The following is a 26,786-nucleotide window of genomic DNA, read 5'->3' on the forward strand; positions in this document are numbered from 1 at the left end:
TCCTACCCAGGTTCCTCTTCCAATCACACGCTTTTGGACAGGGTTTGCCTCTCCTTCATCTGGGAAGTCAAAGGCCTCCCTGGCTGGGGCTGAAGATCCATCGTGTTTGCTGCCAGTGGCCTTGCTCCACAACCCGAAGCGTAGGCCCAAAGTGCTGGTCCTGCCAAGGCCTGCAGCCAAACACCAAGAAAAGAGCGCTGCTTACTCAGAACTTGGGTGCAAGCCCTGGCAGGTCCAGGCACTTTGGGCCTATGCATGCGGCAATCGAGCTGAAAAGCAGGCTTGGAGCCGGTATCCCCTTCCGCTTGCTTTTCGTATCGAGTTTATTTTCATTCCAGGAGGGGCCTTCCTGTTCCCTGCCATCCGAATGGACGGAACAAAATGAAAACACAAAATAAACAAATGATACAGATACCAGGCCCATGACTAAAATACACCTATACTTCAGTCAATCCACTAGAACACAAAGCTGCTGAGGCACTTAGAATATAGATCAGACATAACTCTCCACCTTCATTGCAAATACAGTCCCTGGGGAAAGTTTGCCATCTCCTTAATTTTTCCACATTTTGCTGCGTTTCAGCCTGGAACCAAAATGGATTTATTTGACATTGTTCTCTTCTTCATTTTGGAAGTGAAGAAGCATCATCAACATTTGTATATAGTGCAATGAGGACAGAGGGAAATTTAAAGTGTGTGCTTGCTGTTTTATTTTTCACCTGTTTCCTAGATCTATGAAAGCTCTATGTTTTGCTCCGTGCCTGCATGTAGAAGTCCCTTCCCCCTTCTTCCCAGAAGATTTTCGTGTGCTTTTTTATTACCCTTTGTTTGGGAAGGGATCAGCAGGAGGTCTCTCTCTGCCTCCAGATGGTTCACACATACATACCAGGGTCAGCATTAGAGGACTCTTTTACCAAAGTTAGGTAGCTTTCTTTTGTTTATAGACTATTTTAAATGAGATCAACTTGTATCCCCATACCAAAAAAGGGAAATGCGAAAGACTGCTCAAACTTCCGTACAGTGGCCCTTATTTCTCATGCCAGTAAGGTAATGCTCAAGATCCTGCAAGGAAGACTCCAGCAATACATGGAGCGAGAGTTGCCAGATGTTCAAGCTGGGTTTAGAAAAGGCAGAGGAACGAGAGACCAGATTGCCAATATCCGCTGGATAATGGAGAAAGGCAGGGAGTTTCAGAAAAACATCTACTTCTGCTTCATTGACTATTCTAAAGCCTTTGACTGTGTGGATCATAATAAATTGTGGCAAGTTCTTGGTGGGATGGGCATCCCAAGCCACCTTGTCTCTCTCCTGAGGAATCTGTACAAGGACCAAGTAGCAACAGTCAGAACTGACCACGGAACAACAGACTGGTTCAAGATTGGGAAAGGCGTACGGCAAGGCTGCATACTCTCACCCAACCTTTTTAACGTGTATGCAGAACACATCATGCGATGTGCGGGGCTTGATGAATGCAAAGCTGGGGTGAAAATTGCTGGAAGAAACATTAACAACCTCAGATATGCAGATGACACCACTCTGATGGCCGAAAGCAAGGAGGAGCTGAGGAGCCTTCTAATCAAGGTGAAAGAAGAAAGCGCAAAAGCCGGGTTGCAGCTAAATGTCAAAAAAACCAAGATTATGGCAACAAGAATGATTGACAACTGGAAAATAGAGGGAGAAAATGTGGAGGCCGTGACAGACTTTGTATTTCTAGGTGCAAAGATTACTGCAGATGCAGACTGTAGCCAGGAAATCAGAAGACGCTTACTTCTTGGGAGGAGAGCAATGTCCAGTCTCGATAAAATAGTAAAGAGTAGAGACATCAGACTGGCAACAAAGATCCGCCTAGTCAAAACCATGGTATTCCCTGTAGTCACCTACGGATGTGAGAGCTGGACCTTAGGGAAGGCTGAGCGAAGGAAGATAGATGCTTTTGAGCTGTGGTGTTGGAGGAAAGTGCTGAGAGTGCCTTGGACTGTGAGAAGATCCAACCAGTCCATCCTCCAGGAAATAAAGCCCGGCTGCTCACTGGAGGGAAAGATACTAGAGACAAAGTTGAAGTACTTTGGCCACATCATGAGGAGACAGGAAAGCCTAGAGAAGACAATTATGCTGGGGAAAGTGGAAGGCAAAAGGAAGAGGGGCCGACCAAGGGCAAGATGGATGGATGGCATCCTTGAAGTGACTGGACTGACCTTGAGGGAGCTGAGGGTGGTAACGGCCGACAGGGAGCTCTGGCGTGGGCTGGTCCATGAGGTCACGAAGAGTCGGAGATGACTGAACGAATGAACAACAACAACAAATGAGATCTATTACTTGCATCAATAAAAGTAAGGATTTTTTTTACCTTCTAACTTTTTCAGAGCATACTGCATATTTTTCTCTCCTGTTTCTTACATAACACTGGCATGCTGCACTCTCCTCTGCCAAAGATACCAAATATTTCTATAGTTAACCAATGATGAAGGTGTAAATGTTTCAGTGTAGTACATAACTAAACAAACTGACACTTGTAGGTTGCATATGTATTCATACACGTACTTACTTACTTAGGCGATCCCTCGTTGGACGAGTAAGATGGTCTTCCATCATGGGTTTCCTTGTGGGTCCGCATGTGGCTGTGGAGCCCTATTCTTGCTCTGCATCTTCTTCCGCAGTGAGGGCATTGGTTTCCAGGTGGAAGGCGGTCCCGGTCGGGGTTGGCTTGACGCGCCTTCCTCCTGGCACGTTTCTCTCTTTCACCCTCCACTCGTGCCTCCTCAAATTCTGCAGCACTGCTGGTCACAGCTGACCTCCAGCTGGAGCGCTCAAGGGCCAGGGCCTCCCAGTTCTCAGTGTCTATGCCAGAGTTTTTAAGGTTGGCTTTGAGCCCATCTTTAAATCTCTTTTCCTGCCCACCAACATTCCGTTTTCCGTTCTTGAGTTCGGAGTAGAGCAACTGCTTTGGGAGACGGTGGTCAGGCATCCGGACAACGTGGCCTGTCCAGCGGAGTTGATGTTGGAGGACCATCGCTTCAATGCTGGTGGTCTTTGCTTCCTCCAGCACGCTGACGTTTGTCCGCTTGTCTTCCCAGGAGATTTGCAGGATTTTCCGGAGGCAGCGCTGATGGAATCGTTCCAGGAGCTGCATGTGACGTCTGTAGACAGTCCATGTCTCACAGGCATATAGCAGGGTTGGGAGGACAATAGCTTTATAGACAAGCACCTTAGTATCCCTACGGATGTCCCGGTCCTCAAACACTCTCTGCTTCATTCGGGAAAATGCTGCACTTGCAGAGCTCAGGCGGTGTTGTATTTCGGCGTCGATGTTGACTTTGGTGGAGAGGTGGCTGCCAAGGTAGCGGAAATGGTCGACATTTTCTAATGTTACACCATTAAGCTGTATCTCTGGCATTGGAGAGGGGATGGCTGGTGACTGCTGGAACAGCACTTTGGTTTTCTCGATGTTCAGTGACAGGCCAAGCTTTGTGTATGCTTCTGCAAAGGTGTTGAGAGTGGCTTGTAGATCTTCTTCTGAATGCGCACAGACGACATTGTCATCAGCATACTGGAGTTCTATAACAGATGTTGTTGTGACCTTGGTTTTGGCTTTCAGTCTGCTGAGGTTAAATAGCTTGCCGTCTGTCCGATAGATGATTTCCACTCCGGTGGGAAGCTTCCCATCAACAAGGTGAAGTATCATGGCGATGAAGATGGAGAATAAAGTTGGGGCAATAACACATCCCTGTTTGACACCCGATTCCACCTTAAATGGGTCACTTTGGGAGCCATTGCTGTCCAAGACTGTTGCCATCATGTCATCATGGAGGAGCCGCAGGATGTTCACAAATTTGCTTGGGCACCCGATTTTTTGGAGGATGGTCCAGAGAGCGCTGCGATTCACTGTGTCGAATGCCTTTGCAAGGTCGATGAATGCCATGTACAGAGGTTGGTTTTGTTCCCTGCATTTTTCTTGGAGCTGTCGTGCAGTGAAGATCATGTCCACAGTTCCTCTGGAGGGGCGGAAGCCGTTCTGGGATTCTGGGAGGGTGTCTTCTGAGAGGGGCAGAAGGCGGTTTGCAAGGATTCTTGCGAGGATTTTTCCAGCAGAGGTTAGAAGGGAGATACCTCGATAGTTTCCGCAGTCTGTTCTTTCCCCTTTTTTGAAGAGGGTGATGATGGTGGCATCCTTGAAGTCTGCTGGGATTTTCTCGGTCACCCACACTTTTTCTATGAGCTGGTGGAGTTGGTGTGTCAGCGCAGGTCCTCCCTCTTTAAAGATTTCAGCAGGGATCCCATCCGGTCCGCTGGCTTTGTTGTTCTTTTGTTGGCTGATGGCATTGCTGACTTCTTCCAAACTAGGCAGTGCTGCAAGCTCATCCCTGGTTTGTTGTTGCGGGATTTGTGAGAGGACCTCTTCGGCCACACTGGAGCTGCGGTTTAGGAGGCTTTGGTAGTGTTCTTTCCAACGTAGTGCAATTGACTTTTGGTCCTTCAGGAGTTTGGTTCCGTCTGATGAGCGTAGAGGCTGTATGCCATGGTTTCTTGGCCCATAGATGACCTTTGTGGCTTTGAAAAATCCTTGAGCATTATGGGTATCTGCCAGGTGTTGGATTTCTTCGGCCTTCTTTGTCCACCAGATGTTCTTGAGTTCTCTTGTCCTTCTTTGGACCTCAGCTTTTGCACTGGCGTAGATCTTTTTCTTAGCAGCACAGTTGATGTCTCTCTGCCATGTTTGGAAGGCTTTCCTTTTCTTGTCGATTAGCTGTTGGATCTCGATGTCATTTTCGTCAAACCAGTCTTGATGTTTCTTGGCTTGGTATCCAATAGATTCTTCGCAGGCTTGGATGATGGAGGTCTTCAGTTTGTTCCAATGTTCCTCAACATTTTCGGGGTGTACTGTGGGTAGATGGTCCTTGAGTGCTGTTTGGAGATGGGCTCGCCTGGAGGGCTCCTGAAGGGCTTGGGTGTTCATTTTGCGCCTTGTCTTTCTTCCTTGGAGTCTGCGCTTGGGGGCGATCTTGATAGCCATCGTGGATCGGATTAGCCTGTGGTCGGTCCAGCAGTCGTCAGCACCTGTCATGGCTCTTGTGAGGAGTACGTCACGCCGGTCTCTGGCACGTGTGATTACATAGTCTAAGAGGTGCCAGTGCTTTGACCGGGGGTGCTTCCATGATGTCTTGAACTTGTTTTTCTGGCGGAAGAGCGTGTTGGTGATGACAAGGTTGTGCTCCGCACATTTGGTGAGAAGCAGGATGCCATTCGAGTTGCTGTTTCCAACCCCGTCTTTTCCGATGGTCCCTGGCCACAGGTCGAAGTCTCGCCCGACTCTTGCATTGAAGTCCCCCAGGAGAATGATTTTGTCCTCCTTAGGTATCCCTGATAGGACGGTGTCCAGCTGACAGTAGAATTTCTCCTTGATGTCTTCGTCAGCATCTAGTGTTGGTGCATAGGCACTTATGATGGTTGCCCGTTGGTTTTTGGCAAGATCGATTCGGAGGGTTGAGAGTCGTTCGTTGATGCCAGTGGGTGCTTCGGACAGATGTTTCACCAGATCATTCCTGATGGCAAAGCCAACTCCGTGCATTCTTTGGTCTTTTTCGGGCAGTCCCTTCCAGAAGAAGGTGTAGCCTCCTTTTTCTTCCTTCAGCTGTCCCTCTCCTGCTCTCCGGGTCTCCTGAAGGGCTGCTATGTCGATGTTGAAGCGTCCCAGCTCCCTTGCAATGATGGCAGTTCTGCGTTCGGGGCGTTCACTGTCACTGTTGTCCATCAGAGTCCGTACGTTCCACGTACCGAAGTTCATTTTCCTTTTTTGGCCGCAGGGTGGTGACCCCACTGGACGCGGCAGTCCAGTCAGGGATAAGTGAGGCAGACTATGTTTAGGGCACCTTTTCTAGCCCCCTCCCCGTGTGGGGTGAGCAGAGTGGGTCCTAAAAAGGGCTGCTCAGTCGCGGATACAGCTGCCGAACTACTCAACTGCCTCGGACCTTGAGGTAGAGCGACTGAGTCCGTACCCACCGCCCATGTGCCAGTCTGTGACTAGGGGCTTCCAGATTTCACAGTCCTGCCCCCGTCGCCACTCGCTGATCGCCATGGGACTTTGGTTGCTTGGTTTTTATTTTCTTTGGAAGACGCCTGTGCGTGGGTTTTTTTAATGTGTGGAGGTCAGTGCACAACTGAACAACACACAGTCTTCACAGATGAGGTTCCACTGGTGATGTAGTTTAACACAATGACCATGGTTTCTCAGTCTGTTGCAGCCTTCTTCCGCCTTTGCAGCCGTTGTAACATGTGCCATGTTATCCTCCGCCTGCTCCGCCGTTGAGGTCTTTGGGTCTTCGGACTGTGCTTGGTCTGGGACCTCCCCCGCGGCCACTCCTGGGAGTGCACGACTCCAGTTGTTGTGCCCACAGGTTCATCGGAACACGCAAGCCCCCTCACCACGACAAGGTGACAGTCCATCGAGGGGGTCATACACGTAAGTCAATAATCATACACGTAAGTCAATAATCGATTGGAAAAGCTGCAGTATTTCTTGGATGGCTCTCTGTCACCTTTATCCATGTGCAATCTAGAACTGATGCCATTCTTCTTGGTGAAATTCCTCCAGCTCTGTGTCTTTGAGTGAACAATCACTTTAAATTCTTTCCATCACAGGCTGGGTTTTGAAATGGCAATTTTAAGGAATTCATGTTTCTGTTTTTGAAGCACTCGGTTATTGTTCATTATTGTTTGACAGAGATGAAGGTTCTCCAACTGCAAGGTAAAACTCCCCCACCCCCAGCATCCTAGGTCCCTTGTAAACAAGCAAGGTTATTCCTATACTTTCCTTGTAATTGGCTTTATGGACAGTAATATAAGGGGGGGGGGGGTGGCACCCAATATTTTGCCCAGTCAAGAGCGCCAGAGGGGACTAGAGATGTCTGACGGCAGGAAAAAAAACCACAGCAGACATTGTTTCAGTCGACTGCTCCTGTCCCATATTCTGAGAGCACTCTTGGTCTGCCTTGCAAAATATTTCAGAGGTCTCTTTGTGCATCTTTCTCTCAATCTCAGTTTCCTAATCTTTGCCAAGGAAAAGCACTCCCACATGTTGCTCCTGTGATGTTTCACTATGAGTTTCTACTAACGTGACTTCTGGAGGAAACAGGTTGCACCAGAACTTAGTGTTTATTTTACATATTGGTTATGTCCCATTCAGAATTTGGTCTGGATGCTAAGGGTTTTGTCAAAAATGAAATGAAAACAATTGTTTCAGACTATAGAACAGTACATTGTAACATATATAAAAAGATATCCTTTTGCTTCTGAAGAATGGATTCAATAGCATTCTCAAATCTGCAGCTAGTCATGTTAGGAATCTCATTTGGTTATGCTTTACTGGCTATCTTTGAGAAACATGAGTAGCTAAACAAGTCTAGGGACAGTGAGAACACAGAAAAGATTAATCCATGATAGTTGTTTTGTGACTTGTGTGCAGCATTGTATGCATCTTTTGTCCCCATAAATAAGACACAAATGTGAAGCTACAATACTTATTATTATTATTATTATTATTATTATTATTATTATTAAAAACACAACAAGATGAGTCCACAGCAGACAAGATCACTCTGCTGGCTGTTGTATTGCATCACACATCAGACACTTCCCAAGTGTCTAGAACTGTGTGATGTATCGGCAAATACTGCATGCAAATCCCAGTAAGGTGGCCTTCTGCAGCTGGCAGATGGTAATTTTGCGCCGATTGTGTTTAAGTGCAGGCCAAGGTCTTTAGGCACTGTACCCAGTGTGCCAATCATCAGTGGGACCACCTTTACTGGCTTGTGCCAGTCTTTAAATCCTCATTTCGTGTCAGCTTTTCTAGTTGTTTCTCTTCAATCCTGCTGTCACCTGGGATTGCAACATCCACAATCCATACTTTGTTTTTTAACATGATTGTGAGGTCAGGAGTATTGTGCTCCAAACCTCTGTCAGTCCGAATTCGGAAGTCCCAGAGTAGTTTGACGTGTTCATTTTCTGTAACTTTTTCAGGCTTGTGATCCCACCAGTTCTTTATCGCAGGCAGATGGTATTTGTGGCACAAGTCCCAATGAATCATCTGAGCAATGGTGTTGTGCCTCTACTTGTAGTCTGTCTGCCCGATCTTCTTGCAGCAGCTGAGGATGTGATCTATTGTTTCATTTGCTTCCTTAGAGAGTCTGCATTTGGGATCTGTTACCGAGTTTTCAATTCTGGCTTTGATGGCATTGCTTCTAATGGCTTGTTCTTGGGCTGCCAAAATCAGGCCCTCCGTCTGAAAAGTTGGCAGTCTTGAAAATATATAGACAAATGCCTTAATTTCATACAAGTAAAACTATATCTGGGTTGCTGTGAGTTTTTCGGGCTGTATGGCCATGCTCCAGAGGCATTCTCTTCTGGCATTTTGCCCATTCTCAGAGGTTGTGAGGTCTGTTGGAAACTAGATAAGTGGGGTTTATATAGATGTGGAATGTCCAGACATATAACAAAGATATATAATAAATCCCAACAAAGGATTCCCCCAAGCAGGAAGTAGCCAGACCTTGAAGCTGCAAGGCTATTCAATGCTAATCCAAGTGATCCATTGCAACATTCGCACCTACCTCCAAGAGACAAGAGTTCTTTCTCCCACTCTGGACATTCCACAGATATATAAACCCCTTTTTCCTAGTTTCCAACAGACCTCACAACCTCTGATGCTTGCCATAGATGTAGGCGAAATGTCAAGAGGGAATGCTTCTGGAACATTGCCATATAGCCCAGAAAACTCACAGCAACCCAGTGATTCCGACCACGAAAGCCTTCAACAACACATAAAACTATATCTGTTTAAATCCCAACTCAAATGATTTATCAGATGAATGAGCGTTGCTTTCAACAACTAGAAAAAATGCAGATGGTTGTAATTATAAAAGACTGTAAGCAGGCATATAGATTAATTTCCTTTTTAATAGCAACGCAGTTGCTGTTATGCACAAGCCCTAAGGTAACTGGGTCTAAAATAAACAGAAAAATTTACACAGGAAATGATAGATAGATTACATAGGAGCTGAAAAGAAGTTTTGGTAAAAATTAGTTTCGAAAACTATATATATATATATATATATATATATATATATATATATATATATAATTTCCTCTTGAAGGGTTCATGCACTTCCTCTCCTTTCTGATCTAAAGCTGTATTCCCACAATTTGTAGTATACCTTACTACAGTCAGGCAGTACAAAGCTATACAACATTTGAAACATGGGAAACATTCCAATAGTACAGTTCCCTTGAGGGCCCCAGATTCGTCTAGCTAAGCCCTTGTGCCGGCAGGACTGAAGACCGACAGGTCGCAAGTTCGAATCTGGGGAGAGCGCGGATGAGCTCCCTCTATCAGCTTCAGCTCCTCATGCGGGGACATGAGGGAAGCCTCCCACAAGGATGGTAAAACATCAAAACATCCGGGCGTCCCCTTGGCAACGTCCTTGCAGAGGGCCAATTCTCTCACACCAGAAGTGACTTGCAGTTTCTCACGTCACTCCTGATACACACACACACACACACACAGAAAACCAAAAACCTGGCAGCAAAAGGTGGCAGTGCTTTAAGCATGCTAAGTAGCTGACTTTATACATTATTTTAATTGTTAACAGTATTCCAGACATGTGCCATTTTAAAAGCATTCTGGAAAATAAATATGGTAACTAGATCCAGTCACCCATTAGCTCCTCAGATTGCCATAATCAAAAGGTTTAGTGGGTCCTTTGCAGAAGACATGAACAAGCCATGCTTCATAACAAGAAGGACAAGTATTAATATTGACTATGTTTTTGGAGGCTTTCATGGCCAGAATCACTGAGTTGCTGTGAGTTTTCCAGACTGTATGGCTATGTTCCAGAAGCATTCTCTCCTGATGTTTCATCCACATCTATGGCAGGCATCCTCAGTGGTTGAGGGGTGAAACGTCAGGAAAGAATGCTTCTCGAACATGGCCATACAGCCCAGAAAACTCACAGCAACCCAATATTGACTATATCTGAATAATTCTATATGGATTAGGATCCACATAAAATAAACTGGATATAAGTTTTTATTATTATTATTTTCAAGCGTAAAGGCCTACATCCTGTTATTAGTTCTGACTAGTGTAGACCCATTGAATTAATGGGATTTAGCTATGTGTTGACTTTCCATTCAACAATTGATTAAGTGGATTTACTCCAGCTGGGAGTATCCAATAGGATGGCTGCTATATATTTTTTCTATTGGAATGAAAATATATAAGACAATTGGCACATGTTCCTTGCCACTAGGTAAGGATCCTGTTTCAAATCTTTATGAGCAAATATTTTCTCTTAAAACTTTTCATAATTTCTTTTTAACCGAATTAGTAACAGATACAACGTTGGACACCTGCAAAATCTGCAGCTAGGCGCAGATCCAAAGTTTGGGGGCAAGCTAAGTCCAAAATGAAGTTTAAGTACAGTATATAAACCTATTTTTAAAATATATAGAATTCCCAGAACAAAAAATAACTTTAGGGGAAAGTCAATTTGGATTGTAAATTGAAATACAGAAATAAAGTAATGTTGTGGCATTATCGGTCATTTGTATTGTATCTGTCATTTGATCAGTTGAAATTCCGGAACTTGGAAGACTTAGGATTTAAATTCCATCCAGCCATATACTAAGAAGAACAAAAATAACTAACTTCATAGGATACTAAAGTCTACAACGTCATATTCAAGCATGCAGGTAGGGCAAAATGTTGGGTGAATAGTTTGTAGTATAGATAGTGCAGCATGCCAGCCCCGGTTAAAGTATCGAGCCCCGGTGGCACAGTGGGTTAAACCCTTGTGCCGGCAGGACTTGAAGACCGACAGGTTGCAGTTTCAAATCCGGGGAGTGTGAGGATGAGCTCCTTCTGTCAGCTCCAGCTCCCCATGCAGGGACATTTATTTATTTATTTATTTATTTATTTATTAATAACATTTCTATTTCACCCTTCTCACCCCGCAGGGGACTCAGGGTGGAGCACAACATATACACGTTCATGTGACGTCTGTAGAGAGTTCACGTCTCGCAGGCATATAGCAGGGTTGGGAGGACATTATCATTATTATAATATAATCCAGGGGTCCTCATACTTTTAAAACAGAGGGCCAGGTCACAGTCCCTCAAACTGTTGGAGGGCCAGATTATAATTTGAAAAAATCATGAATTCCTATGCACACTGCACATACATTATTTGTAGTGCAAAAAAAAACCCCTTAAAAACAATGCAATAATTAAAATGAAGAACATTTTAAACAAATATAAACTTATTAGTATTTCAGTGGGAAGTGTGGGTCTGCTTTTGGCTAATGAGATAGGATTGTTGTTGTGTGCTTTCAAGTCATTTCAGACTTAGATTGACCCTGAACGAGGGCCAGGTAAATGAGCTTGGAGGGCCGTATCCGCCCCGGACCTTAGTTTGAGGACCCCTGGTATAGTATAATATAATTGCAGTATTATTGTCCTATACCAAGGAGCCCCCGGTGGCACAATGGGTTAAACCCTTATGCTGGCAGGACTGAAGACTGATAGGTCGCAGGTTCGAATCCAGGGAGAGCACAAGTGAGCTCCCTCTGTCAGCTCCAGCTCTCCATGTGGGGACATGAGAGAAGCCTCCCACAAGGATGGTATTTATTTATCGTGTCAGGGGCAGACCAAACAGTGGCATTGCATTTTTTAAACAAACAAACAGACAAACAAAACACAAAGTTTGCAAGCTTGGTAGTTGATTAAATGTCCTTTGACCAGTATCTGGCCACTTGGAGTGCCTCTGGTGTTGCCGCAAAGAGGTCCTCCATTGTGCATGTGGCAGGGCTCAGGTTGCATTGCAGAAGGTGGTCTGTGGTTTGCTCTTCTCCGCACTCACATGTCGTGGATTCCACTTTGTAGTCCCATTTCTTAAGGTTGGCTCTGCATCTCGTGGTGCCAGAGCGCAGTCTGTTCAGCGCCTTCCAAGTTGCCCAGTCTTCTGTGTGCCCAGCGGGGAGTCTCTCATTTGGTATCAGCCATTGATTGAGGTTCTGGGTTTGAGCCTGCTACTTTTGGACTCTCGCTTTCTGAGGTGTTCCAGCTAGTGTCTCTGTAGATCTCAGAATCTACAAGGATGGTAAAACATCAAAACATCTGGGCATCCCCTGGGCAACATCCTTGCAGAAGATGGCCAATTCTCTCACTCCAGAAGCGACTTGCAGTTTCTCAAGTTGCTCCTGACATGAAAAAAATAGTATTATTATTATTATTATTATATTATAATTCTCTTAATACCAACAACGTATTTGGGATTAGACACCAACAACTTATTATTTTTTTAAAGCAGGACATCAGCAGTGCTCCCAATGCATACAACCAGCAAACTTTTATTGCCTGCTCCCTTCTCTCTTTCCTCCTTAACTAGGCAAAGATAAGAAGCACAAGTGCGCATGCGCCCACAGCCTCCTCTCCTAGCACAATATAGTGAAGGGAAGACCGCTTATTTGTATTCCTCCCTCTCCTCCTCCTCCCCCCCCCCCCCGCCTCGCGCCTTTAATGGAAGCATTCTGATTGGCGGAAACGCATAGCGTCTTCCTGTCGCCATGGCAACGCATGAGGAGTTTGTCATGGAGGCGATGGAGGCCCTCTGACTTCATGGAGTAAAGACTATGCGTCTCAGCAAGGTCTAGCACAGGCATGGGCCAAGTTGGGCCTTGCAGGTGTCTTGGACTCCAACTCCCACTATTCCTCACAGCCTCAGGCCCTTTCCTTTTCCCCCTCAGCTGCATAAGCGGCTGAGGGGGGAAAGGAAAGGGCCTGAGGCTGTGAGGAATGGTGGGAGTTGGAGTCCAAAACACCTGCAAGGCCCAACTTGGCCCATGCCTGAGAGTGCTGGAAATGGGAACTAGAAAATAATCTATGACACTATATGATACTATAATAAAATATTGTGTAACTTTGTTTTTGATCTAGGGCGCTGTATGACGAGAAAGGAAGACGTGGCTATCCAATCCTCAGACCAGCAAATATAATTTCATACAAAATATGGTTCGGCTAACACTGGAATTAATTGTCAAAAGCCTCAGCCAGAAGAACCGCCGTGACGAGTCCTTGGCCCAGCACCTGAGAAAAATAACTCACCTCAAGCTAGCTAACAAAAATATAGATATAATTGTAAGGATGTTCTCCATTGTCTGACAAGGCAACGTTCTTTGAAAGTCTCATTGATATTTAACGTGGCTCCTTGCTGTTCGCAAAAGCACAGGAAAGCAATTTATATTTCATACTATTTTTTTTTTAAAAATTATGTGTTATTGTCTATATGTGAGTTATATTAATTATATTGTTTTATTTGCTTATTGCTTTGCTGTTTTACTGATGTGCTGTTTGGCTTGTTCTCATGTAAGCTGCCCTGAGTCCCCTTGGGGAGATGGTGGTGGTGTATAAATAAAGTTTTATTATTATTATTATTATTATTATTATTATTATTATTTACTATTACATTCATTAACTTGAAATGTATTTGTGAATTGGTAGTATTCAATGTGTTGTCGAAGGCTTTCATGGCCGGAATCACTGGATTGCTGTGAGTTTTCCGGGCTGTATGGCTATGTTCCAGAAGCATTCTCTGCCCAGGAAAGCCAGGATGGACCCATTCATGCTATCCTTTTTATTCAGACTTTTAAAGAAGGGGGATTTCTAAGATCATTTCAAGGATGAGCTGTGGTTTTATCTTTGGAAACGTTTTAAATCAGTTTTAAGGATATTAACTTTATTTTTAATACCATTAAGATTTAATTCTATTTTAATTTCTGTATTTTTTTAGGTTTTGAATTGGATTGCATTTGTTTTACTGTAAGCTAATTTGAATCTAATAAAAAGAAGAAGAATGTACCGTAAATGTTTTATAGAAACATAACTGTCCATACAGTAGTCTGTATCTGGAAAAATCTGAATATTATTCAGTCCACTGCTCTAAACTGAACACATTTTAATTTTTTCTCGTAGGATGACCTCTCTTTATGTAAAAACATTAATGTTCTTTATTTATATGACAACCAAATCAAAGAAATACATAATTTGGACTTTGCCTCAAACCTAAGACATTTATATCTGCAGAACAATTGTATTACACGGATTGAAAATTTAGCATCATTAAGCAAACTGGAAAAATTGTAAGTGAAAATGATTTTACAGTTTTGATTTATTTAGGTGTGGATTGGTGCAAAAAACAATAATAAATTAAGTGTTTGAAATATATTTTATACCAAAAATGACAATACATTGCACAGATTCTGTCGTATTTTTTTTCTCATCTTCCATACTAGGCATGGGTAAACTTGGGCCCTCCAGGTGTTTTGGACTTCCATCTCCCACAAGTCCTAACAGCCTACCATCCAAAACACCTGGAGGGCCAAAGTTTGCCCATGCCTGTTTTAAACTATAGATACAACAGCAAAAGCAAGCCATACTTTACAAATCTATTGATTTCAATGAATTTCAGTGGTTACTTAAGCATTCCCCATTGAAATTTCTGCATGTTATAGCATTTACTTTTAGTTGAATTGTGCCTCAAATTAATACTTTTAGAAACAATGGGTCTGTATTTTTATGCAGGTTGCAAAAAAATGGATCTGTTCTATATTTTTCTCTTCCCAGGTATCTGGGTGGCAATTACATTACTGTAGTGGAAGGCTTAGATACTTTAGAAGAGTTGAGGGAACTGCATGTTGAAAGCCAGCAACTTCCCTTAGGAGAAAAGCTCCTATTTGACCCAAGAAGTCTTCAGTCATTGGCAGTAAGGATATTCAATTTAGATCTCTAATGACAGAAAATAACTGTTTCAATTTTTAAAAAAATATGAGCATGATGATGGATGTTTACGGTTACTTTCATTTTGTTTCCCAAATAGCTGTTTCTATATGACATGATGTGAACAGTAGTTCTATTTTATTTACCTATTTAAAAATATAAAATTTGCATGGTCAATAGTAGACCCAAATGTCTACTGTTTTGCATAAGGTTCTCATAATCACTCTGTTACTTTTCCCCCTTAAAATATAAAAACAAATTTATTTATTTATTTATTAATGCACTTGTATACCGCTAATATCTCAGCCTAAATCGGCGACTCATTGCGGTTTACAACATTTAAAAAACAATATTCAGTTAAAAGCATAAAACACATATACAGTACAAATTATTGGGCCACCAATAACAATCCTATGCATCTCATAACTGGAATCGTAATCCAAAATTCATCGTCCGTGTATAACCAATCCTTAGTCATCACAATTCGTTACAACGGATTAACCGAATGCTTGTTTAAACATCCATGTCTTCAATCTTTTCCGAAACACCATCAGCGAAGGGGCTGATCGTACCTCTATGGGGAGGGTGTTCCAAAGCCGGGGGGCCACCACAGAAAAGGCCCTATCTCTCGTCCCCGCCAGGCGAGCTTGAGAAGCAGGCGGGATCGAGAGCAGGGTCTCCCCGGAAGATCTCAAACTCCTGGTGGGTTCATAGGCAGAGATGCAGTCAGATAGGTAGCTTGGGCCGGAACCGTTTAGGGCTTTAAAGGCCAACGCCAGCACTTTGAATTCAGCCCGGTAGCAGATCGGTAGCCAGTGGAGTTGGCGCAACAGGGGGGTTGTATGCTCCCTGCGCTCCGCTCCTGTTAAAATCATGGCTGCCGAGCGTTGGACTAGTTGGAGCTTCCGAGCTGTCTTCAAAGGCAACCCCACGTAGAGAGCGTTGCAGTAGTCTAAACGGGATGTAACCAGAGCGTGGACTACCGTGGCCAAGTCAGACTTCCCAAGGTATGGGCGCAGCTGGCGCACAAGCTTTAGCTGTGCAAATGCTCCCCTGGTCACCGCTGAAACCTGGGGTTCCAGGCTCAGCGATGAGTCCAGGATCACACCCAAGCTGCGAACCTGCATCTTCAGGGGGAGTGTGGCCCCATCCAACACAGGCTGTAACCCTATGCCCTGTTCGGCCTTGCGACTGACCAGGAGTACCTCTGTCTTGTCTGGATTCAATTTCAATTTGTTCGCCCTCATCCAGACCGTCACAGCGGCCAGGCACCGGTTCAGGACCTGGACAGCCTCCTTAGTAGCAGGTGGAAAGGAGTGACAGAGTTGGACATCATCCGCGTACAGATGACACCGTACCCCGAAACTCCGGATGATCTCCCCCAGCGGCTTCATGTAGATGTTAAACAACATGGGAGACAATATTGAGCCCTGAGGAACCCCACAAGACAATGGTTGTGGGGTTGAACAGGTGTCCCCCAACAACACCTTCTGAGATCGACCCTCCAGGAATGACCGGAGCCACTGCAAAACAGTACCTCCAAGACCCATCCCTGCGAGGCGTCCCAGAAGGATACCGTGGTCGACGGTATCGAAGGCCGCTGAGAGGTCGAGCAGCACCAACAGGGACACACTCCCCCTGTCGAGCTCCCGGCGCAGATCATCCACTAAGGCGACCAAGGCTGTCTCGGTACCATGTCCCGGCCTAAAGCCAGACTGTGCCGGGTCTAGATAATCCGTGTCTACCAAGAATACCTGGAGTTGTGAGGCCACCACACGTTCCAAGACTTTGCCCAAGAAGGGGAGATTGGAAACTGGCCGATAGTTGTCGAATTTAGTGGGGTCCAGTGATGGTTTCTTCAACAGCGGTTTTATTATAGCTTGTTTTAAGCTCGCTGGAAACTTGCCTTCTCGAAGGGAAGCATTAACCACCACCTTAACCCACTCAGCCAATCCCCTTCTGGCCTCCTTTAGAAGCCAGGATGGGCAGGGGTCCAGGATGCATGTGGTTGGCCTCATTCCTCCAAGTATCTTGTCCACATCCTCGGGTTTCACCAATTGAAATGAATCCATCAAAACTGGACAAGCAGGTGCTCGTGTTACATCCTCAGAGACTGCCATTAACATGGTATCCAGACCAGAACGGATCAAAGCGACTTTGTCTGTAAAGAACTGAGCAAAAGCTTCACAGCGAGAAGTCGAATCGTCAGGGTTCCCACCTTGAGTGGTGGGATTTAAAAGGCCTCTGACAATTCGGAACAGCTCAGCCGGACGGTTCTTTGCAGACGCAATAGTGGCCGCAAAGAAGGCCTTCTTTGCGGCTTTTATTGCCGTGGCATATGCCCTTAAAAAGGACACAAACCGTGTTCGATTTGGCTCACTCGGATCTGAACGCCACATACTCTCTAGTTCCCTCTTCCTTCGCTTCATCACTGCCAGCTCCTCGGTGAACCAGGGAGCTGGTTTAGCTCGGCTACTTGAGAGGGGACGTTCCGGAGCGATCGTGTCAATTGCCCTAGTCATCTCCCCATTCCAGAGAGTGACCAGGGCCTCGACAGGATCACCTACCGAGGCGGCGGGAAACTTCCCAAGAGCCATCAGGAATCCATCCGGATCCATAAGCCTCCTGGGGCGGACCAACTTAATGGGTCCTCCACCTCTGCAGAGGTTAGGGGGCGCAGTGAGCCTAAATCTGACCAGGAAGTGGTCGGTCCATGGCAACGGAGAGATGGTCAGCTCCTCGACCCCACCACCTTCCTCCCATCCCTGGCAGAAAACCAAGTCCAATGTATGTCCTGCACTATGAGTGGGGCCAGATACTTGCTGGGACAGCCCCATGGTTGCCATGGCAGACATGAAGTCCTGAGCCGCTCCTGAAAGGGCCGCCTCAGCATGGACATTGAAGTCCCCCAGCACAAGGAGCCGCTGGGATTCCAATGCCAGGCCTGAGACCACCCCCGCTAGCTCAGGTAAGGAGACTGTAGTGCAGCGAGGTGGGCGGTACACTAACAGAATCCCTATTCTGTCCCGGTCACCCAACCTCAAGTGGACACATTCAAAATTTGTTGACTGCGGGATGGGGCCCCTGGTCAGAGGGATGGAATCTCTATAGACAACTGCGACCCCGCCTCCCCGCCCTCCGGATCTCGGCTGGTGCTGCACGGAAAAACCTGGTGGGCAAAGCTGGGTCAAATTCACGCCTCCCGCTTCGTCCAACCAGGTCTCCGTGATGCACGCCAGATCTGCCCGCTCATCCAGGATTAAGTCTTGGATGAAAGTTGTTTTTCCATTGACAGATCTGGCGTTCAACAGCACCACCTTCAATCCAGAGGGACCGCCATCCTGGTTACACCATTTTACCATATCAGGAGACCGGTTTGGAATCACTAATGTTGTTACACGATCCCTAGGCCGAATTAATGGTCTCCTTTTCCCGCATCTCCCCTTCCCCACCACCACTTCTATGGGGGCCCCTCGGCTGGCGCAACACCCCCCCTCCTCCATGCCGCATTCCATATCCAGAATCTCAATATGTATTTATTGTTGGCAATTTGCTTTGTTGGGATCTCAACTTGCCATGGTCTTCTGTTCCCTTTATCTCCCCCCACCCGTGTTCTATCATTTCCCAAGATCTCCAGCTCGCTTTGTCCCCTGCTCCTTTCACAATTAACTAACAATAAGAATAGTAAATTATAGACAAGATGGAAGTGCCTTCTGTTCCCTTATGTCTTTGCTCTGGCTAGAGCAGCCCTTGGAGCCAGAAGGGGGGAGGGGCCTCTCAAGTGATGATATAGGCAGAAGACAAGATGGAAGTCTCTTCTGTGCCCTTCTGTCTTTGCTCTGGCTAGGGCAGCCCTTGGATCCAGAAGGGGGCGAGGCCTCTAGTGATGATACAGGCAGAAGACAAGATGGAGTCTCTTCTGTGCCCTTCTGTCTTTGCTCTGGCTAGGGCAGCCCTTGGAGTCAGAAGGGGGCGAGGCCTCTAGTGATGATACAGGCAGAAGACAAGATGGAGTCTCTTCTGTGCCCTTCTGTCTTTGCTCTGGCTAGGGCAGCCCTTGGAGCCAGAAGGGGGCGAGGCCTCTAGTGATGATACAGGCAGAAGACAAGATGGAGTCTCTTCTGTGCCCTTCTGTCTTTGCTCTGGCTAGGGCAGCCCTTGGAGCCAGAAGGGGGCGAGGCCTCTAGTGATGATACAGGCAGAAGACAAGATGGAGTCTCTTCTGTGCCCTTCTGTCTTTGCTCTGGCTAGAGCAGCCCTTGGAGTCAGAAGGGGGCGAGGCCTCTAGTGATGATACAGGCAGAAGACAAGATGGAGTCTCTTCTGTGCCCCTCTGTCTTTGCTCTGGCTAGAGCAGCCCTTGGAGCCAGAAGGGGGCGAGGCCTCTAGTGATGATACAGGCAGAAGACAAGATGGAGTCTCTTCTGTGCCCTTCTGTCTTTGCTCTGGCTAGGGCAGCCCTTGGAGCCAGAAGGGGGCGAGGCCTCTAGTGATGATACAGGCAGAAGACAAGATGGAGTCTCTTCTGTGCCCTTCTGTCTTTGCTCTGGCTAGAGCAGCCCTTGGAGTCAGAAGGGGGCGAGGCCTCTAGTGATGATACAGGCAGAAGACAAGATGGAGTCTCTTCTGTGCCCTTCTGTCTTTGCTCTCAAATAAGCTTCATTTACAAACAAATCTGCATCATAGTATCTATGCTAAGAAAAATAAACAAGAAAGTAAGAAATATGTATAGCCTTGGTGTACTGGCATTTCCTTTCTTTGGAATATAGCCTCCAGTGCCCTGTATTTGTTGGCAGTACCAACCAGAGCTGACTCTAATTACCTTCAGAAATCATCTAGGAACAGGTGCCTTTAGGCAAGGAGACTACTAAAATATTGTTGCATCTAATGCTGTTGGAGGATATTTTTTTTGATCAAAAAAATTTAGGTTGGAACTGAAATAGCTCCTTTACAGGTGAGTTAGATGTGGCTGTTGCTTACCTCTCCCTCAATTTCAAAATCAAGTGGCCTTGTTTCTTGTATGCTTCTGTTTTGAAAACAGGTCAAATCCTCTTTGATCATATAACAGAGTTGCTTGGCATGATTCTTTGCATTCTGGTAATAACTTAATTTTCAAACATTAAATTTTCAATGAAGGCTATCATGGCCGGAATCACTGGGTTGCTGTATGGCCCAAAAAACTCACTGTAGGAAAGAATGCTCCCGGAACATGATCATACAGCTCAAAAACCTCACAGCTGCCCATTGAATTTTCAGTTTGAATTTTTTTCAGCCTACTTAATGCCTTGCATACAAAATATAACGTTAATTAGGGTGTCCAAAAATTATATTTAATATTTCAATTCTGTATACTATAGTTTTCCAAAAGTGTGTTGCTACACTTTAATGTGTCAGCTACAGTGTGTTATTGTGTCATGCAAACCTAACAAAAAATCTATGTCAAATAAGCAATAAAATTGTGCATTTTCTGCAATATAAATGAAAGGTTTTCATAAAATATGTTGTATCTCCACACATTTCATTATTACAATATATGTATGTGTCCGTATCTTTTATAAGGAATCGATTTAAATTACACAAATCAGTTGCATTACACAAATTAATCTGTTTCGGTCTCTGTCTATATGGTTAAAGGTAAAGATTATTTTTGTCACATCCTGTACAAGTACCGCATCCGTAAAGACACATACCAAAAACCCCAGATATTTGCTAACACTATATTTTTATTTTACTATCCTCAGAAGCATGATATAGGCTCTCGCTGGAGGACCTAGAGAGGCCCATAAACACTCCTGGCCAGGGGGTGAGGGGGAGGTATTTGTGGAGCATGGGAAAATGAAAGGGGGTCATATTGTATTTAAAAAATAAACCCCTTCTCCCCGAAACTTTATGCTTTCATTCATCATTTTTCATGGCCATTTTTCTTCAAGGTCACTAACACTCTTTTATTTTGAAATAGCTTAGTTGGTCAGAATAGCCAAACTTATGCAAAACTTCTCTTGGAAACAGTTTGCTTGTTTTTAATTAACTTCACAATACTACAATAGCTAATACTTGATTTTTTTTGTCCTGATAATGGTTTGATTTGTTGCTTTTCAGAAGTCTTTATCAGTTTTAAATATCAGCAATAATAATATAGACGAAATGAGTGATCTAGCAGTCCTGGAGAATATTTCCCACCTCATAGCTGTTGACAACCAGATTCAACATATAAAGGTAATAAAAAAAGTTATGGTGATTGATAAGTAGCAAAGGGAAATGAGTCAAATAATACTCAGTTTCTTGATGTTTGAAGGAATTTTCTTAGAAAGAGAAATGTAAAGTTAATATGTGCATGAATATAGGATGCCTTTTCAATGATTTAAAGACTTTTGACATAGCTTTTCACCAGGTGATTTTAATCTGATAAATTCACGGAGAATGAAATTAATGGCAATTTATCAAGTTTTATACACATGCACACACAGAGAGAGAGAGACACCCAATAGTATTGTATAGGTAAAGGTAAAGATATTTCCCTGACATTAAGTCCAGTCATGTCTGACTCTGAAGGATGATGCTCATCTCCACTTCTAAGCCGTACAGCCGGTGTTGTCCATAGACACCTCCAAGATCATGTGGCTGGCATAACTGTATGGAGCGCTGTTACCTTCCTGCAGAAGCGGTATCTATTGATCTCACATTTGCATGTTTTAAAACTGCTAGGTTGGCCGAAGCTGGGGCTAACAGCAGGAGCTCATCCAGCTCCCTGAATTCGAACTGCCAAACTTTTGGTCAGCAAGTATTGTATATTTAAGCACAAATAGACTAAAGACAACTAGGAGAGTGTTGGCCAGGCCCCTTCACCTATTGCTTACCTCCTCAATAAGGGTGATGAGCAATGGGCAAATGATTTTCTGCATGACTTTCTGTGGATGGAGAAAAGCATACTGAATTTGATAATTTCAGGTGCTAGGGCATCATAGGGATGGTTTCACCCAGTGATGTAACCCAAGTCTCTCAAATAGTCCCAAGGGATGACTTCTGGGGCCAGTTGTCTTCCTCACTCATTGCCTATAGGTTCAAATTGCAAAGACTTTCAACTTAATATATCAGTGATAGTAGAACTCCTGTTAATTTCAGAACTGCTTGAGTTCATTCAGTGTTCTGATGATACAGCTCTGACTGGATAATTTATTCAACCTTTGGCCATTATTGATTATGACAACAAGATATCAAAAAGATGAATTCCTTCACGTCACAATTCAGTCAGGAACAAGACCAAAAATATAGATTTCTCAAAACAGATAATGACAGACCGTCAAAATGATGATAAATTGCTGTCTACAGCTATAGTTGGGGCACTTGAGCTAGACATAGCCAATACAAATTGGAGCATACTGGTCAAATGCAGGTTCTTAAATGACAGTCGTTAATTGGGAAGAGGGCTACAACCAGTACTACAGATGTCATCTGAGGCTTTCTCTGCCACCACCCCCCAGTATGTCTAGAATATAATTTGCTCTTTAGTATTTTGTAGCAGACCTCTAAGTGATAGAATGACATGATCATTTATCAAATAGAAACTGCCCCCAAAAAGTGTCTATTCCCTCTGGTATAGCTTATGGAAAGGGTGTAAAGTGAAAGCACTTTATTAGAGACAGGAAGGCAATGAACAACTAGAGCGTATCCAAAGGGTAATCATATTTCAGCGTGAGATTAGTACAGTCTTACATAAACATACACTATTGTGAACATGTTCTGGATCATTTATCAACTGAGTAGTCGTCAACAAAAATCTACAAAATTATTTTGAGTATGTTCATGAAAGTTTGTTTATATATTTCTCAAAGTTCCAGTTAAATATATACTGTTTTGCAATTCCGAAGACCTTTTCATGTCATTTAGGAGCAGATCTCTTTAAAAAAGAAATAAATCCATTCATTTATTGAAATAGTTATACCTCACCCTATATCAAGAAAATCCAGGGTGTAAATACCTACATTTCTTTGAATAAACAGAACTATGAGTAAATAAATGTAGTATATGTAATATTCTGGATGACTAAACAAAAGTACTGATGCTTGTTTGCCTGGTATTTTAGGACCTGGAATTTGTTCTGAGTGTATGGACCAAGCTATCCAAAATAGAGCTGAGTGGGAATCCTGTTTGCCATAAACCTAAGTACCGGGACAGGGTCATATTGCAGTCAAAATCACTTGGTAAAGTAATACCTACGTTTTATATTTAAGGAATGCATATATAATGAATATATTGGTTTTACAGAAAGCCTTTACTGGTAACAGCACATTTATCACTTGCATTAATTAGAGAAAAAATGTATCCTGTAACAACAAATCTAATCTATTTATTTATTTATAATGTCAGAAGCAAGTTGAGGGTACAGTTAAAATGCATTTAAAAACACAACGTTTATTAAAAAAATAACTTGGCATTATGCTAAATGTCCTTTGACCAGAAGTTGGCCACTTGTAGGCAAGTTCATACTGGAGCAAAATCATGAAACTTTCATATGTAGTCATCTGTGAATGTAAAATTCTGCTGACAGGACTCCTCCATCAATCTGTAATAGAGGCCAAGGTGCTTGCATTGTCACTTTCTCCCCCTTGACTCCCTAGAGCAGGGGTCCTCAAACTTTTTAAACAGAGGGCCTGGTCACAGTCCCTCAAACTGTTGGAGAGCTGGATTATAATTTGAAAAAAACATGAATGAATTCCTATGCACACTGCACATATCTTATTTGTAGTGCAAAAAACACTAAACAACAATACAATAATTAAAATGAAGAACAATTTTAACAAATATAAACTTATTAGTATTTCAAGGGGAAGTGTAGGCCTGCTTTTAGCTGATGAGATAGGACTGTTGTTGTTATTGTTGTGTGTTTTCAAGTAGTTTCAGACTTACATTGACCCTGAGCGAGGGCCGGGTAAATGACTTTGGAGGGCCGTATCTGGCCCTCGGGCCATAGTTTGAAGACCCCTGCCCTAGAGCATGAGCAAAACAAAATTAATGACTATAGCAAGGATTGCATCACTAAAGCAGAGAGGTGAAGTGTTCTCTTGTCATAAAAACCTAATGATTGCTTTAAAATAAATTGCTGTCTTTAAGACAATGTGTAACTGGAATAAATAATACTTATTAATGTTGCATCACAAAACAGAACAGTAAACAGATTCATATTATTAGTAAATTGGCTCACCTGATTCTAAATTTCTCTGGTTTCTTTTTAAATGGTTGCTAGAGGTTTTGGCTTTAGGGTGTAATGCATCTACACTAAATTTCACGGACTTCGCATTGTTCTCATTGCGCTAGACCGTATATGTTTTGAGAGCTGTTTGAGGACAGGTTGACAAGTTTCCAATTGAAGTTCTAGTTGTATTGGTTGTTTTTCTCATGTGACCATCCTTTCCTCTACCATCCAACAGCCATCTTTCTGTCTACTGTTTATTGTATACTCAATGTACTGTGGAAGTAAGACATAATAATAATACCCCTCTTTTTCTCTCCAAAAAAGGAGACTCAAAGCAGCTTAAAATAAAAGCAAAACAATACAATTTGAAAACTGAAAGACATACAAACATTAAAATACAATTAAATATTAATGGTATTAAAATAGTTAAAACCCTTAAAACAGATTAAGCATAGCTCTAAGACTATACCAGACTAACATCGGGAAAACAATTAGATGTAACAGCACTGACAGTGAAACAGCAATGCCTCTGGAGGAAAAAACCCACCTCAGTGAAATTCCTAAAAAATACCAGTGCGATGCTTAGCAAAGAACTGGAAAATGCAAATGCCTTTTATTGACTTAAGATATTGCAAAATTCTCCCCTCAGAATCTCTTGATGGAAAAGAAATAAAAGAATTAGAAAGGCAATTCCTGATGAATTGGAAAGCATCCAGAGATGCCAGGAAGAAAAGCAAGACAGAAAGCACGGCAAATGAACAATCGTCGTTTTCACATTTTGGTAAACAAATTTTATTTTTTATTATAATTTATAGGGTTAGTGAAGGTGAAAATATCTTCATAGAAAATTAAAAAGGTGCATACCATCTTGAAGATTATTGGTGTAGATTTTTTTAGTATTTTGGTGTACTATAAAAAATGTTTTTCAGTAATTCAGCAACAGATGAAACAAATAAATACTCTAACAACTTTTGCTAAAACATCTTCAAAATGATGCTATTCAAATGTTTTTGAAATAAATGTTCACAAATATAACAAAAATGTGGATAGTTTATTATTTCCTATTCTATGCTTCTTCCACGGGTGGAATGTTGCAAATTTTAGTTTTAGTTAAGTTTTCATGACCTACTAATTTGTATGACTTTCTATAATTTAGCTGTTTAAAAAGCCAATAACAGTAAAGATCTTTTCTCCTCTTTCTGTTAATGCGGTTCGAATAATATTCTTAGGGACTTTGACATAAAATGTGAACCGTCAGTAATGTTGATCACTTTTCTGATGTTTTTATATGCTGACTATAATTTTGTACAGTTAAAGTTCCTCTTTAGCTAGTTAATACATAATTTTCAGGTCATCCCATCTACTTTGGGAGAGTTTTCTGTATAATAAGTTTGCTTCTTATATCTTTGAATTCTCCAGATGATAATGACTCAGAACATACCCATTTTCCTGTGTACTACTTCCCAATTCCTAAAGAAAAACCCAACTTTCCTGTTTTCACTGGATCTCCTCACAATAAAGAATTCCATCCAACAACCAATGAAGAAAACAGAGTTGTAGAAAAAATCAGGTGTGTTACCTTTCAATACTTTTGGAGTCTCGTGTCAGTGAATGAAAAGTTTTATATTTTTTTTGCAGATTTCATATATTTCCACAAGTTAATGCATACTTAAGAAAAGTTATTGATATGTATTAGATAAATACTTGTATTTCTCTCTCTCTCTCTCTAAATATATATATATAAGGATAATGAGGCTGGATTCTGATTCTATTGATGAGACGTGATGGATTGTTATATTGATATTGATGTTGATGTTTGCTGCTTAATTAATTGTTTACTATTGCTTTAAATGTCCAATGATTTTGTACCATGTATATTGAAACTGTGTTGTTAACCGCTCTGAGTCGCCTAAGGGCTGAGAAGAGCGGTATACAAATAAATTAAATAAATAAATAAAATAAATATATATATACAGTATATGGATAACTTTTCACACACAAATGTTAGGAAATAAATCCATAATAACATGGTAAAAATGATGTTCAGTATTATATTGTATCCAAAAGTATTTTATTTAAAATATTCAAAGCTTTGTTTTACAATTTTCCATGCAGCCATTCAACTGTGAAGAATTCTCAAAATGTACAGAAAGATCTATTTGAACCTCATTTGCTTAGACAAATGCCTCTATAAGCATCATCATTTTGGGTTGTTAAAGAACAAATGAGTACATCAAATCTATGAGAAAGAAACATCTACTCCAGTTGGAAGAGCTTTATATTTGCATGCTGAAACCAAAATATCATTAACAGTATTTCACTGTGAGCATAACATATTTTCATAATACAAAATAATTATTTTGAGTAATAGTTCCAATGTACCTGTATAACTTTGTGGATTTTTTAAAGCTTCAGATAAGATGTGCAGCAGACTTGTTTATGAATAAAGGTTCTGATACTCACATTTTCATATAAATTACTGGTGAACTCTGAATTTTATCCACAAACAAAATATGATGCTGACTGCTGTGGGGTAGTTTGATAGATCAGGGCAGCATCCTGGAAAAATGCACATGACGTGGGTGGCCCCCTGAACAAAAAAAGATACACTGTTATACTTTCATACAGGGTCCGCTTATATCAGTGGTTGCTAACCTGTGCTCCATGGACCACCAGTGGTCCACAAGAATGAAAATATGGTTCATGGCCTCACCATTACTGCACCGTTGCCTTGAAACTACGTGGTAACGAGAGCGACTGGTCTTGCAAA

At 42.8% G+C, this 26,786-nt stretch overlaps 1 protein-coding gene across 3 annotated transcripts; it reads left to right on the forward strand.

The window, feature by feature from the left end:
• Positions 1 to 12,598: 12,598 nt before the first annotated feature.
• PPP1R42 (protein phosphatase 1 regulatory subunit 42) lies at positions 12,599 to 26,523 on the forward strand. 3 transcript variants are annotated; one of them, XM_060771685.2, is made up of 9 exons: positions 12,599 to 12,695; positions 12,985 to 13,185; positions 14,020 to 14,186; positions 14,671 to 14,809; positions 20,923 to 21,039; positions 22,907 to 23,024; positions 24,666 to 24,797; positions 25,436 to 25,586; positions 26,132 to 26,523. In XM_060771685.2, the coding sequence occupies exons 2-9, from the start codon at positions 13,057 to 13,059 to the stop codon at positions 26,208 to 26,210; spliced, it is 1,032 nt and encodes a 343-aa protein (XP_060627668.2). In that variant the 5' UTR covers positions 12,599 to 12,695; positions 12,985 to 13,056; the 3' UTR covers positions 26,211 to 26,523. The 3 variants fall into 3 exon arrangements, with proteins under 3 accessions (XP_060627668.2, XP_060627669.2, XP_067323136.1); XM_060771686.2 differs by having other exon boundaries at positions 12,629 to 12,671; XM_067467035.1 differs by lacking the exon at positions 12,599 to 12,695 and having other exon boundaries at positions 12,910 to 13,185.
• Positions 26,524 to 26,786: the final 263 nt, after the last annotated feature.

Source organism: Anolis sagrei, chromosome 4, assembly GCF_037176765.1.
Source record: "Anolis sagrei isolate rAnoSag1 chromosome 4, rAnoSag1.mat, whole genome shotgun sequence".
Classification (NCBI taxonomy): domain Eukaryota; kingdom Metazoa; phylum Chordata; class Lepidosauria; order Squamata; family Dactyloidae; genus Anolis; species Anolis sagrei.